This window comes from Phytophthora ramorum (assembly GCF_020800215.1).
Source record: "Phytophthora ramorum isolate Pr-102 chromosome Unknown Phyram_PR-102_s0002, whole genome shotgun sequence".
NCBI classification, from domain to species: Eukaryota; Oomycota; class Peronosporomycetes; order Peronosporales; family Peronosporaceae; genus Phytophthora; species Phytophthora ramorum.
The window spans coordinates 2400982-2416383 of NW_027150648.1; the positions used below are offsets into that span (position 1 = coordinate 2400982).

Below are 15402 nucleotides of genomic sequence, written 5' to 3' on the forward strand. Positions count from 1 at the left end.
CTACGCCACTTACCCTTCTTCTCGGGGTGTGGACAACCGTTTGGTTGCTGCACGGGTTGAAGGGATGCTGGCGGTAGGGGCCAAGAGGTCGAAGATCTACGACTACCTCCTCGAGCATGACCAGAACGTAATCCAAGTGGACGTGGATAACATGGTGCGGGGGCACGCTTCTTCGGTTGCCACGGTGGACGACAACGACGCTACCGCTCGAGAGGTTGCTGTGTTTGCTGCGGCTGACCTTGAGAACGTTTTCGCGGTGACTGAGACTGCTGGTGGAGAAACGGGTGTGATTTCGCTAGCGTCTGCGCATATGAGGCGCATCTACAGTCGCTTCAGCGAGTTGTTGTTGGTGGATTGCAGCCACAAGACAAATCGGTGAGTGTGATTTTGTGTCCATGATTTTTCCATGATTACTCATGTATTGACCCATGATTTATTATGTTTTGTAACAGATACAATTACCAGTTGCTCACCATCATGACAATGAACGAATTTGGGGAGGGCGCAGTGGTCCAGCAGTCTCTGTTGGAGGCCAATGGAGACTGGCACATGGAGCGCGCAGTGGCCCATTTCAAGCGCCTCCATCCAACACGTATTGACCGGCTTCGTGTCATTGTCGTTGACAAGGACCTCAACGAAATCAAGGTGCTGGAATCGAACTTTCCCAGGGCGCGCGTGTTAATTTGTCACTTTCACGTGATCAAATACCTCAAGGAAAAGCGGGCCAAGTCAGAATTTTGCAAGATATCGACAGATGACGCAAGTCAGGTAGACGCGGCTGTCCACGCTATGGTCTACTCAGACAGCGCAGCCAAATACAAGATTTCGCATGACTCCTTCCACGGCATTTGTGATCGCGTTGGTTTGCAGGATTTCTTCGCTTACTTTGAGAAGAATTGGGATGCGTCGCAGGAACGCTGGGTGCTGTACCATCGAGCCAAACTTCCGCACTTCAGGAACCATACCAACAACTGGTTGGAGAATTTCTTTGGGAAGCTGAAGGATGCTGTCGACGGGTCCTCGAGCATGGCTGGGTGCGTGAAGGCCCTTGTTGCGTATGATCGCCGCATGGAGAATGAGTATAGTTATCGGGTGGCGAGGATTGGACAGTTCGTGAACAGCAACTTCGACGAGAGATGTCAAACGTCCTTCGCTTCACGTCGCACTTCGTGGCCGAACAGATCGCAAACCAGTACACTAGAGCGCTTGCCAGCGCTGGACGGTACAAGTTCGCAGTCTCCGGAGGTGAAGAAGGTCAAGTCGTGGTGCAAGGACCCAGGAAGACGCATCGCCTTCGCGTGGACACGTGGGAGTGCGACTGCGAGTTTGGAATGACGATGATGCTTCCTTGTAGACACGCGATCGCCTACAGAAAGAAGGAAAAGATTCCTGGGCCGCTGATCCCTTGGATGCGCATCGACTCTAGGTGCGTCCAGTGTTACTCAGGATGTGTCCATGATTTTAATACTGACAAGCCCATGACTAATCATGTTCTAACCCAAGTATATCCCATGATTTGTCCACGATTTTTTCAAGATGGACTAATACAACGAGCGATTTGAAACGTGTGAAGCAGTTCTCGTACGAGACCTTCTCGACAGACTCCAAGCTTGCACGCGAGATTGAGAAGAGGACGCATGCTCAGCGCTACCGCGAAGCGGTCAGAGCGACTCATTTGATTTGCAGTGAACTGGCTGACATTGATGATGAAGATGAATTCGAGGATATAATGGAGTTTGTGCTGAATCAGTGGAGAAACGTCCGGCAGCGGAAAATGTCCGGTGTTTCTCGTGCGGTGATAACGAGGGGAAGCAAGACGAGAGCGGGTGGGACGCAGGGAGCCACGGATGAAGACGTGAAATTGGAGTTTGGGCTCAATTCTAGCGACAGTGATGATTTACCAGATGATAAAGACGATTACGAAGAGAATGAGCGTCTCCAGGGTGCGCAGGATCATCGGGTGGCCGCGGGTACAGGGCCCAAAATCCTCCTTAACCCTAAAACGATGAAGGTCGGAGCGCCGCGCAAACACAGGAAATTCACGGCAGCTGGCGTGAGGGCCGACAGGAAGTGGTATGATGCTGCACAACGAGGAAGAAAAGCGGCTGGCGAAGTAACATTGAACGATCTACTGGATTCTCTAGAAGATGAACAGCCATCCCTGATGAACACACAGCGCCGCTTATCAGGTGTTCTTGTCAAGTACGCCGAAGCGGAGAGCAAGAAACCGAATTATAAGGTCATGAAGAACCCGGTTACAGTCAAGGATCCTTTTTACGTGCTTCCGGACAAGCTCCTCGCTGTGTGTATGAAGGTTCTGCCTGTAGGAAACTCTGAAAACAGCGCAATTTCAGTAGACGCCTCCCAAGAAGCTGCTGCTGGCGCTAGAAAAGGATCCAGTGCTGGTCAAGTGGAACTGTAGTTATCAAGGACGTCGGTAATTACACGCGGGCACAGATTGAAACGTTCGTGCGAATTCAGAATTTGCGGAAGGACGTGCAGCTAGGGCTTGATATGCACAAGTGGCTCACCGTGCAAGGTATTCCGGCCCTCCCCGCAGAGTATCACGACATTGGAAACAAGGTAGCAGCAGAAATTCTGGAATCGTACCCACACAAGTTGATCGAGGGGCTCCCCAACACTGCTGACTTTGCATTCTCCCTGCTGTACCGCGCTACACCTCCGACATGGCTCACGGACGCGGCGATAAGGGCTCTGTGTTTGCGCCTGGCAGCCGATTTTCCATCTTGCAGATTTGCCGGGTTCCAAGCAGCAGTGCCAGCAAAGAACCGGACCAGAAGTTCGAGTGGAAGATCTGTTGACCGGACAATCCGTGACCGGGTGATCCAGCAAGTGGAGGAGAGTGGGGTGGAGGCCGTGTTACTTCCTCTGAACTTCCAGAACGCCCACTGGTGCTGCGTGGTGGTGAGCGTCGATGCCAGGCGCATTTTCTACTATGATCCCCTCAATCAAGCTCCCTACCTTAAGTCGGCGATGGCGATCGCGACGCAGCTGAAGATTGCAGGTCTCCAAGAGTACGATATCATCGCGCAGAACAACCCCATCCAGTTCGACGCCTTCAGCTGCGGGGTGTATGTGTGCTGGATGTTCATTCGGCATGTGGCCAAAGGGCCGCCCCTAGATATGAGCTTGGCGGTGCTGCCGAGACGCCGCTTCGAGCTTTTCTATTATTTGCTCAGCGGGCGACTCCTTCCGAAGGAAGATGTGGTGCATCACGACGCGGAAGAAGAGAAGACGCATGCACCTCTGGCCGGGGGCAACGACCACGATGACGAGAATCTCCCTCCAACCCAAGTTGCGAAGTAAAGCGGCAAGTTTTAAATGCAGGATAGCTACTAATACTTCCGATGATCGATTCTGCTTTGAGTTTCATCTTTCTTTGAAGACATTGCTACGATGTTGTTGAAAATGACGTTCCTCATGACCTCTAAGCAACTCATGCGTCCTTACTCGCATGGGGTTCCGCCAGACTCCATGTTCATGCGTTCTTGTCAACGTTGCGTACAAACTCACACACTATACTTGTCTTGTAGTCCAACCCATCATTCATACACGATTTATCATGGTATAATCATGGACGAATTACAACCCCAAGTTTGTATCTTTCTCGTCCTCGACGAATCTTCTCGAACCTTCTCCATATGGCGATCGTCCTAAATACTATATTTTCATCCATGATTAATCTTGGATGAAATCATGGGATATTGCATGATTATAATCATGGCCTGCATCACCTGCCTTTTTGATTTTACCAGCCATTGCTGTGATTGTAACAGGTGGTTAACGACGTGAAGTATCGAAAGTCTCACAGGGCCCATCCAATGAATCTTGGAGTGCGAGTATGGCATCTTGTGGGGTTCCAATTCCAGATATTTGTTGCGCTGGTGGTTCCTCAGGGGTCGACAACGATGATCTACTGGCATCCGACGTGTGGATTAGGAGTTTCGTTTTGTTCTCGAGACATAACAGTGTTTGGGTGCGCTTATCGGCTGTAAAATGCGGTGTTTTCGTGTAACGTGGATCCAAAAGAGTAACCCAAAACAGTTCTTGGTCCAATGCGTTCAATCTCACATCGAAAAGAGATAAAATAGATTGGTGACTGACGTAGCATTTTATATCATGCTTTTTCGCCTACTGGCATGTCCTTCTCCTGAATAGCTGAAGCATGAAACTTAACGGTGTGCAACGTGCACTGTTCTTGTCGACAGCTCGCTTGCCCTTCAAGCTACGGCCGCGGCGCCGAGTGCACCACAAATTAAAGTTAGTTTCATCGACATAGAAAATCTTCTTACCTTCCGCTTTGTAGGCGAGGAGATTGACGACGTAGTCGCGGCGGAGAATTTTGTTTTTGGGGAGGTTGCGGTAGTAGTTGTCTCGATGCGTTTGCTTCATCGTGTACATGCGGCCGTCGGTGTGGTGTTTAACCGTTTGGCGAGACACTTAAGAGCAAACTGCGCTTCAAAAGCATCAACCATCTCATCAAGTGTGAGGGAGCAGTTCTCGTCCAGGAGACCAAGCAAGTAGTCGACGTGGGCATCGGTCACCTTCGAATTTCTCTTTCCGCCGCGCAACTTCCTCGGCGAGGCATCTCACGATTCAGTCGTGCGCGCGGTGGCTATCCAGCGGTACGCCGTGCGCAAATTAATGCCGTTCTTGGACGCGATGTCGCGCTAGTCTTTGCCGGCCCGTGCGGCACGAAGAACGCGTTGGATTGTAGTTTCGTCGTACAACATGGTGGAGGGGCGGAGGGTGCGTGGGGAGAAAATGTGTTCCGTGTGCGTTGGAAATTGCAAAATGACCTTAAGATCCGCGCGCACCGAACGTGCCATCAATGGCGTTAACGGTGGTCATCGGTTTTGGCGCGAGCTGCTTGCGCCTTAAAATCACTGCAACTGGAATTATCCTTTCATATCCGTTTCCTGCATAATATCACTTTTATTATCTGTTGTCAAATTGATTTTACCTTATGACACATTGAATTTGCTTTTTGCCATTTTGTAGTTGAAAAGGTGTAGTATCTTGTACGAACTGGTCATTTCCAGCTTGGGCTTGCTCCATATCGAAAAGCTGAGCATTGCAGAATCTAGAGCGAAGGAGCAATGGCAGTGCCAGCGTGATTGTTGGATAGATTTGACCACCCAAAACTTCCGAAACGGTAGTAAATGAAGTGAGTAGCAAGTGTAAACAGCGAATAGTAAGCCATTCTTGAAAAAAAAACGGACGCTTTAACCCCCTGAGCGCGAGGCCATTTCAGCGCCCCCATCGGTCGTACAAACGTGTATGTCTGGGAAAAGGGTTACAATACAAATATGAAGTATTTTGGATATCTTGTATGTTGGATAGACGCGACCGAAACCTAATCCTAGATAAGAGTTCCCACGCTAATCGTGTATCTCCATGTATCAAGAGGAAAATCGACGCGTTATACTGGAAAGTGTATCATTTGGATCAAAGTCAGCACAACACAGCGCTAAAGAATCGAATAAGAATTGCAAAGTCAGGCAAACAATGGCCAAAGCTATGCCCCTCAAAGACAGATGTCGTTCATCAATGCGATTGCTAAAGTTACCTATACTGAAATCAATACAGCTGAAGACACAGCAACTGCTTACCCCGCGGTCTCGGCCGTGTGCGCGCGGTTCAAGGCACCTGCCGTTGACTCCTCGCCAGATTCATTGTCCTCCTGATTCCCCTCCTCTTCTGACCACGCAGGCATGTGCGCGCGGATATTGCGCTTCCGCGCCCTCGTGGGCAGGAGCATTCCATTCCTCCACGCCTTGTGCCAAATCTCGAAGCACGACATTGCTGCGCCATTGTGTCTGTGCCGAACCTTGTCACACAGAAACACTCGTCAGGCCATCGGCTTCTTGGATGACGTCGTACGTTTACAGTCGCTGCAGTAGATAGAAGAGTCTCCCCCACGCGCGTCGTCGGTGCCTTTCAGCAGCGAGCACACCTTGCACGCGCGTATGCGCCGCTTCTGCCGGCTTGATTGTTTCCAGGCCGCCATTCGTCATTCTGAAGAGGTATGTGTCGAGACGTATTTTGACTTGCGCGAGCTTTAGACGGCGTAGCGACTCCGTCCTCTGTACCGTATCGCAAGTGTCATATCCAGCAACTTGTTGTATCCGACACGTCAAAGTAGCCAATAAGAATAGAGCAAATGTCATACGTGAAAACAAATGTCATATCCGACAGGACAGCAAACCGGAAACTTTAGTTGGACGGAAATGCAAGCACGTTCGAACTCTGTTATCTCGATCTCACTACGCAATGGGCAAGGGAAGACACAAGCATACTGAAAACGGCGGGCGTCGCCCTCGCGCGTACAAGCGGTCTGTGCCGACTCACCAGTTCAGGCTCGATGTTGGTCGATATTTCGAGACCCACACCATGGAAGCAACCATGAGCGAGTTCTACCAGGGGCTTACCGGATCGCAGCGGCAGACCAAGCGTACGAATGTGTACCTATGGCGCAAGAACAAGGACAAGCTCGAAGAACTCTGCAAGACGACGGCAACTTCCCAGCTACGCAAGGTTCGTCTACGCGGAATGGCTACAACGCTGCCTCGTAATGCGGAGGTGCACATGGTGCAGTGGATTAACACGTACCGTGTTCTGGGGCTGCCTGTCTCAAGCGTGATGCTGCACCGAAAGGCTCTGTCTATCGCTATATTCCAAGGAACGTCTTCGCGGCGTCACGTGGCTGGGCGACTGGATTCCTGCGAAGGCATCACCTGGCTTTCCGCGCAAAGAATCGGCAAGGACAGATTAAACAGGACGATGCCGATGCCGCCCTCGATGCCTTCAACGCCCAGGTCTAGCAGAAGATGGTCGAGCTAGGCGTGGACGTGGTCTACAATGCTGACCAGACACCAGTGTTCTTCGAGTACCTGCCCAAATCTACCATCACGACGAACGTTGACCGTGTTGTTAACAGCATTGAATACGCTGACGTTTAGTTTGATATCAACCTTGTCTAGCATTTGATGCTTCTCTACCCACACGGGCGCACACATGCGCATGGCTCGAGCAATATCTTGTAGGACTTTGTTGGAATCCTTTTGCGCACTGGGAGAGTTCTCGAGGTAAACCCCCCTCCTGAATTCAGTGGTGCCATCGGATTTACTTCAAGTTGACCTTTTGTTCGGAATATATGTCCCATTCTATGACCATCGTATGTCTGACTATTCCTCAAATCCGTTGTAAAATGGTTTTATCATATATGACAGGATAATCATGCAGGCAAATATCCGTGAATTTGGCTGCTGGATATGACACTTGCGATACGGTACTGAAAGCCCCTCCCAGTCTTCTTCACGCAGCTGACAGAGCTCCAGGTGCAGTTGCTTGAGAGATTTGACGTGACTGAGCTTGCGCAACTCATCAGCAGCTCGGCGAGCGTTGTGTACGATGTAGGCGTTGACGATGGCAAGATCAACCAAGCCGAGAAACAGTGACTTGTAGTACTTCTTGTATTTGATAGCGAGTTGCAGATATTATCTGTCAAAACACGTCCATACACGATTAGTATGGTTGGTAAGTTGTACATACCGGATAGGAGTACTTGCCTTTGTAAACGGAGCTGGTCATGCACGTTAACGCCACCCATAAGCGTCTGGTAGTCCTTCAGCACCCTGGGTCATGAAACTTCTGCTTGCAAGCCGGACAGCTTGTCTCGACGTACAACCCGATCAAGCTTAACGCTGCCCCCCGATGCGAGCATATACACAGATTTGTTGTCCCACCAGCGTAGCGCGCGAAATACCGGCACCTGTGTGTGCTCCGTCACCTCGAACGTTCCTCGCTCGATGTTCTTGGGGCTGCTTTCTTCTTCCTCTTTCCTTCTTACCGATGATAGACTCTGGTAATCCAAGACCATCCGTCTGCACAGTTCCGATCGAGTAAACCCCATTGTTAGCAGCTGCATTGTCAGCGGCATCGAGGTATAAAAGCGGTCAGTAACTATGACGCGCATTGCTCCTGTCCCGGTCCACTGGGCCCAAACACAGATTGCGAACTACCGCCGCAGGTCCGGAGCTGTAGTCTGTCAATACTTCTCCAACAAGTGGTTGCTCTTGCTATCCGCACTACACCTCGAATCTGTAAGATACACGTTTAACAAAATGTTAGAATGTCTGGTACATGATAAGACAACTTAGAGTCCAAAAAAGATATAGTGCTCCGATAGGAGCACTAACTTACCGGATACAGTATGCCGAAGTCGAGCAGCACAACATGAAGAGCTTGGTCCCCCATCTGTGGGGCTTGTCTTTCATAAAGACACGCATGCGGTTGAAGCTCGACTGTGATGGTAGCATGGCTTCGTCAAATACCATTGTAAGTGGCGGTGTGTAGCCACTCTGGAACCGCAACTGTAGTGAATCGATGACAGGCCGTAGTTTCCATGCACTGTCTTCTGAGCGCGCTCGTCGGAGTTGCTGCTGAAGTGTAGGTTTCGTGAGAAATGCATGAACCTGTCTCGGGTCATGAACTGCCCAAAGCACCCCCGCGGTATACCCCCCCCTCATCGACTGTCTTCCAGTGATGCTCGAGTTTCTCCTTGTTCGGAGCGATCGTGCGAGCTACCAACAGCCCCACGAATAGGCACAACTCCCGCGCAGAGATGTCTGGAGTCTTCTCGAGCTCGGTCTTGATCTGCCCTCGCTCTTTCCGCTTGCAATTGGGATGCTTCTTCTCACGCGCCACTTGCTTGTTGTACTGCCCTTTCACCCTTTCGTCCATCTTCTTCGTGAAGTAGTCGTTGCTCTTTTCAGCTATATTATCCCATGCATGAAGTAAAAGAAAGCGCCTAATGGTATAAACGCAGCTGTCAAGGCCTTTGCTGTTGGTCCATATTCACCGTCGTACAGCCTAGGATAGTCTTTTTTCATCGAGTCTGGAGGTCGTGGCTCGTAGGGCTCCATCAGGTAGTCATACGGAAGCTGCTTGACAAGTGGCGCCCACTTGGTTCGTGCCATCTCGTTCAGCAAGGCGCGTGATACTGTGCCGCCCAATATCTGACCAACGTCACCCACAGCTTTGATCAGCGTGTCTTCAAAAAGCAGTTCAGGCAAGGGGGGTGCATCCTCGTCAAGACTCTTTTGCTCCAGTAAGCTCCTCGCTCTCCAGGCAGCTCCTTCGTCATCCTCACCATCTGAGTCTAGTACGGCGCAACCCGCCCCATCGAATTCTACAAACAACAGCATAATGTGAGGACATACAAGTTAGCAAACGCTGTTATCATGTACATACAAGGTTGACGTACCGGGATCTGCTACCGCTTCTTTCGTTTCTTCATCAAGCGTCGCTCCGACGTCACTAGCGCGGTGACAGTCTTCGTCAGCTGACGCACAGTCCGTGCTTACGAAATCAGTGTTCAGGTTTTGTCGCGTCTGGGTAGATGACAAGACTGCATAGCGTATAATTGCCGTATCAGTACCAATCCAAAGAAACAAACCATCCACTCCAGTTCGTACCACTTGCGCTGTCATGTTTGGGAGTCCCATCCTCGCTTAGATCTTCAACGTTGTGTGATGGGTCGTGCGGGGATACACCTTGAACAATGGTCACACTTGTACGGGTAGGTGGTGCCGTGCCCGGTCCAGTTGCCTCCAACTCACAGGAAGGTTCCTTGTGAGGACCTATACAGGATATCAGACCAATACAAGATTAGATTCCACCCTCTCTGGTACCATACACGAAGATAGCATCGTACCGTCTAAAAGTGCTCCAGCATGCGCCACATCAATCCTCGTCGGCTTGCTGCCGCTCTTTGGCACCACCACAGTGTCTTGTCACTCGGCAAGCTTAGCTGCAGTAAAATCACAACGATAGTATGATTCAAGCGCTGCATCACCAATGCAAAGCTTGTAATACTTGCCCAAGTCCATTCGGTCGAGATACTGCATGAGCGCCTCCTCACCGACGAAGTAGTCCTGCCCGCAAATGCCCCCCTTCTTCCCCTTGCCTGGCTTCAGGTACATGTAGTCGTTTGAGAGCCCGATCGGTTTGCTGGAAGACCAGCCAAGCTTGCGCAGTTCCCGCCATCGTGCTTGAGCCGGCGGTTCTGAAAGTGAGAGAGAAATATGAGTGGCGGCAGATATTTGATGTGTAGCACACTCCTTTGACCCGATTCTAACACGAATGTCTATGTCCGGCCATTCGGTTAATGTTCAACGGTGGATACATCGTGAGAGGGTGAGGTTAAACCACCTACTCCTTGTTGACTTGACTTCGTATACTTCAATTCAAACTTTCAGTCAAAAATCCTTAACGTGGACCGTACACGTTACGGATTTTGTGGTAACATGTACGGTCCAGACGCTCGCGTTCAAGGGGTTAATTTTGTTTTGATATCACTAAAATCTCCACTAGATAATGAGGTTCTATCTCGAAAACAAATTGCAGTGTCGCCTTTTTCGACTGCAAGATGGCAGACAGCAGCTATCCCATCGTGTTGGGCAATCCACAAATAGTTTGAGAGGAGACGAGGTTGGCTGTGCTAGTGATTGCCGCAAAATAATTCTTGATACCTCGTCAACCAATCAGTTCCCTTTGATGATCGGTGAAAATAAATCGCCCGTTTTCTGAATGTTTGTACGGCTTCATGTGTTTTCGCAAGCGCACCAGCATGGACCGATGCGGTTCCAGCTTTAGTAACCCCATTCAAATATGTGCCACATTCACACCAGCTTGAGCGCATAGTTCCTTGACTACTTCTCTCTCTGCTTCAGAATCCAGTTCCGGGTCGCCACAAACTGTACTGGGGGGAACGTGTCGCAATCTTCCAACTCACTGGTAGTGAGCCGGAAGATTGGAGTTGGTTGCACTTAGGCAAAGGAAGTCTTGGTTTTGTGTGTCGAGGTGACCGAGATCACGTCTTGAAAGCACTCGGAAGATTGTTATTAAGGTGCCCGAGAAACTACTCGAGGCCACCAAACACGTTAGCTCACGTCTGCTTGGCCAGAGCAGGAGTCGACTTTATTCCTTTTCGTTAGATTCCAGAATGAGCTCGCTCGCTCACCCACTACTCAGGTTCATACCCATACTCTCTGCTACCTGGGTTCACTACTGTCTCGATAATTGTTGAAGTTGCTGCTGTCGCTGGTCTGAACCCAGGTTAAGGCTGAGGCCTATTGAACTACGTGCTTGCACTGGATCATCATCTGTACTCGATACCTCACGAGACTTGAACGTCTTCATCATATACTTCTGCTGTAATCGGTGCTACTGTCGTTCTCACTGAAAATTTCTTCATCGTTTTTTTTTCTTGACTAAAACTCCAATATGACTAAGTGTAAACAAAGTGCAAGGCACAGGACGAATGAGATACATTCAACGAATTGCATGCAGCAACTCCATTTGACCCTCCATCGCGAAGGATTTTCGTACAGCGATCAGAATCCAACCCCCACTCCGACATTATGTCTTCAATAGCTTTTGCAATAGCTTTACTAGAATGCTTGCCAGGAAAAGGTTGGACTTCCAACACCCAGCTGTAATACTGAAAGGCAGCGCTCATATAATGCACAGATAACGCCATATAGCTGTGCTGCGCACGATCTGTCCAGATATCGGTCGTCAGAGGATAGTACCAGCAATCTCGTAGTAGCAGCGCCTTCAGCTTCACACGGAGGTTAAGCGCTAAGCTCGTAATAGTCATATGCACTTCAACCCTGGATAGAATCTTGATGTCAAACCCTCCGATATCGTCAACCAAGTATTTGATGGAGGCCCTGAAGCCTTCATCTTCTACTAGCTCGATTGGACGCAAGCTACACGCTACCCTTTCGCTAACAGCTCGTTGACGTGAGCCTGTATCTCCACACCCACAACCACTTTTACTCGCTTCTGCTTTGGTTCGTCGCAGGAATTAAATGCGTGGCCCAGAGAACGCTTCGCCTCGGTTTGATTTTTCTTTTTGACAGCCTCCTCATATTTATTAACGAGTCCAGCGTGGTGTTTCTCCATGTGACGCTTTACGTTATTTGAGTTAGATGGGCACGCAATATATCGATGCACGACACTGAGTGCACAAAGCAAACGCCGTGTTCTTCATAAGGTGCTCTCTGTCTGTTAACGAACTGAACATGTGTGCCGCGACGAGACAAATGAATTGCCAAAGTGTTAGTTTATGCTATTTCTTCATCGCAATAAAAAATTCCATGTCTCTTTGGGACCCGCATCGTCCTCAGGTTTCGCAAGTTAGCACTCGCCAGGTTTGACCAGATTGAGACCAGGTACAGGCATGGCTGTTCAGAAACGTGGTGCCCAATTGAAAACTAGTAAACTGCATATTCTGCAACATAGGCGTTTTGAAAGTCGGTCAGCAGGGCTTCTTAGTAACTCTCGACACTAGTAACAACTTATACTACCTCTGGTTGAAAATGATGGAAACAATGACGTATGACAGGCTATAGGTCCAGTAGGTGAGCATTGGCATTGCAAAACTGATACGATCATTTTTAACAGGTATTATCTACTCAGCAGGATCAAAAAAGATCAGACTTGGGCGACCAGCTTCGACTAGACATGCCTTAGCACTGTCATACAGATGATGGTCGCACTTCAACACTCTAGGCAGTATGCTTTTTCTTCGTAGTGCTTCCTTGCCAATGTGCGGCAGTGCATAGCGATTTCCACCACTTTCCTGTAGAATGCATAACATGCAGCCCTGCAACGTCAGAAATATGTTGTCCAGCGCGTCCGTATCCATGTTGGTGTATGCATTTTGAACAGCAGTGATGAGGTTGTCGATTCCATGGATCGGCACACGGTTCTGGATGCTCTGAATAGCATTGAATAACCCCAAGTCCAAGACATTGAGGTCGGGCGAGTTGGGGGGCTGAAACAGCAGCCTAATACACCACTCGCCTTCCATCCCCGCCGCCACAATGTCTGGGTCGAGGGGAGACACGTGCGGCTTGGCATTGTCTTGCTGAATCATGATGGGGTGGCGGCGCTGCCCACGAGGCCACTGCTCCTTGATGGCAGGGATGACACACCGCAGCAGATAGTCCTTGTAAACATCTCTATTTACCACGTCAATGTTTCGTGTACAAACCGCGCCTTTAATTCGGTTACGGCTGCGGCGCTGGGCCACGTACTCTTCTGTCAGCGGCCACAGACCAAGCTTTCCGTCCCATTGGCACTTGCGATGAGAGTCGTACCTGCCAATATCAAATTTTAGGGATATCATATTCGAAATAATATTAAATATAGAAGGTCTTACCGTGGCCTCGCTACCGCTGCCAAGAACATCGTCTTGGGGATGAAGCGCTTGCTCTTGCGGGACCGATGAGGAGGTTCCTCTCCTGCAAACAAGAGGTAGCTGCGTTTGTCCTTGTCCTCGTAGAACCATTTTTCGTCCACATGGACGATATTGTCCATGGGTTCGAAAAATAGGGTCGAATCGTCAATAAAACTGAGAACATGCTCGACACGAGCAAGCCGGTTCTCCTCCGTTAGAGTAGGACGAATACGGACCGTAACCTTGCCAGTTCATCCTCAGCCACCAGTGCACGGATGAGGTGCCGCGACACGCCCGCCAATGAGGCAGCGCGCCGCTCAACCGAGCGGTCTTCTACCGGAACAGCTTGCAGCAGCTCCACAGCTTGAGCTCGCGATTTTTTCTTCCTGCCGGAGCTGTCGCGGATGCGGCTTCGCCATTCGCCCTCCGTGACTCCCGCCTCAATACTGAGGCGATAGCGCGCCCAGATCTTGGACACAGTAGACCGCGAGCGCTCGAAGTCGCGGGCGACAGCAGCTTTCGCTCCGTGGGGGAGGTCGCCACAGATGCTTCGCTTCAGAAGCTCGTCGACTATGCATCGACGTTGCACGTCGGTTAGGTTGGGCATGGCGAAGTAGCAGGTGCTGGATGTGCTTGGTATGGCCTGGGCGGGAAGTCGTATAATGAGAGGGTCGGAGCCACTGCACACAAGAGGCTGTAAAGTTTCAACGGATTGGTTTTCAGGGCCAATCAAAGTATCAACCAATAGCTGAGATTAAGACACAGATTAATATCCAATCAGATAGCGTTTACAACGCTCAGAGAGCTCACAATGATAACTTTTGTCTCATTGTTTCCATCATTTTCAACCAGAGGTAGTAATATAGTACTGTTACCACTACTACCTTATCCAGTAGTTTGGCCGATTCTGAATCTACTGTTACTGTAGTAACTAGTAATTTGCTCCATAGATCCGTAGTACTATCGAGTTACTGCCAAATTTACTGCCTGCATTTAGAGAAACAAACACTAACTGCATTTTTTGGACAAACGCTATGAGCAATAAGCTAGATTTATCACGACATGTTCAACGCGCACGGTCTAAGCTACCCAACCTTCGTCGCACGAAGCTGTTGTTCACTGCAATATTGAGGACTTTATCTTGGTTATAGCTTTTTGGATTCATGACCAAGCCGACAAAGTGCTGAACGAGTGGTACGAGTAGACAATAACTGATGCGAGTTGCTGTTCAGCGTTCATCAGAGAACAGAGCGTATCTCTGCTTGGATGTATCTCACTCGGGCGTTGTCTGGGCTGGTGCTGTGGGGGCTCGTGACGAAGGCCCCCGTGGTGTGACTCACACCGCCAGACCGCTCATCTGATAAACGGGGTTCACTGTAGCTCCAGAAACTAAGCTCGAGAGCTACTTTAGCATGATTCTGGCGGGCGGAGCGACTCAATTCCTGTATTGCTAGCTCCATCGTACGACACCACTTGATTTCAATTGTATCCACTCGAACACCACCTTGCGGCAAATAGCTTCAACATCTGCAACTTTGGGATTTTAGGTACACGACCTGCATTCGAAACTTTCGAATCGAAAGCGGGATCTACCTCCATTCCTGTGCTTGCTCTCCAATACCAATCCCGCACCTTCACCGCGATGCAGGCATATGTCAAGCTCGCCATCCTCGTCCCCTTTGTCGCCGGGCTACTCGACGCTTCCGCCGCTCAAAATGCCGGGGACCTGATCGCCCAGATCGGCTCTGGCCTCGTGAGCAGCGCTGCTGTCACGGCATCCCTCGCCAATTCCGTCCGCGACGCACTCGTCCCATTCGGCGACTCTCTCGGCGGCCAGGCCCAGCAAGCCATTGGCCAAGTCCGTGACCTCGCCAATGCCAACGCCGCGGCAAACAACGAGCTCAATGCTGCCCTCCAAAGCCTCCTCGACTCAGCCCAAACCTTCGCCGAGACGGACAACAATGGCGCCTCCATTTTCAACGGTATCCGCAAGCTCCGGACTGAGCACGACAAGTAACGCAAAGACCGCCAACGGCCAATCTAGCTCTTTCCACTTCACCATAACCTTCAAATCAATAAACACGAACACTGAAGTGCACTCGAATGTGCGAAAACAAATGTATATAGCT

The 15402-nt window shown here is 50.1% G+C and overlaps 2 protein-coding genes across 2 annotated transcripts; one reads left to right on the plus strand and one right to left on the minus strand.

Moving 5' to 3' along the window:
* Positions 1–12502: 12502 nt before the first annotated feature.
* Positions 12503–13880, minus strand: KRP23_2181 (uncharacterized protein; the record flags this gene model as incomplete). The annotated part of the gene is made up of 2 exons (XM_067886883.1): positions 12503–13193; positions 13510–13880. 2 exons carry the CDS (start codon positions 13878–13880, stop codon positions 12503–12505), a joined length of 1062 nt encoding a protein of 353 aa, XP_067749522.1.
* A 1035-nt stretch (positions 13881–14915) lies between these two features.
* Positions 14916–15290, plus strand: KRP23_2182 (uncharacterized protein; the record flags this gene model as incomplete). The annotated part of the gene is made up of 1 exon (XM_067886884.1): positions 14916–15290. One exon carries the CDS (start codon positions 14916–14918, stop codon positions 15288–15290), a length of 375 nt encoding a protein of 124 aa, XP_067749523.1.
* Positions 15291–15402: the final 112 nt, after the last annotated feature.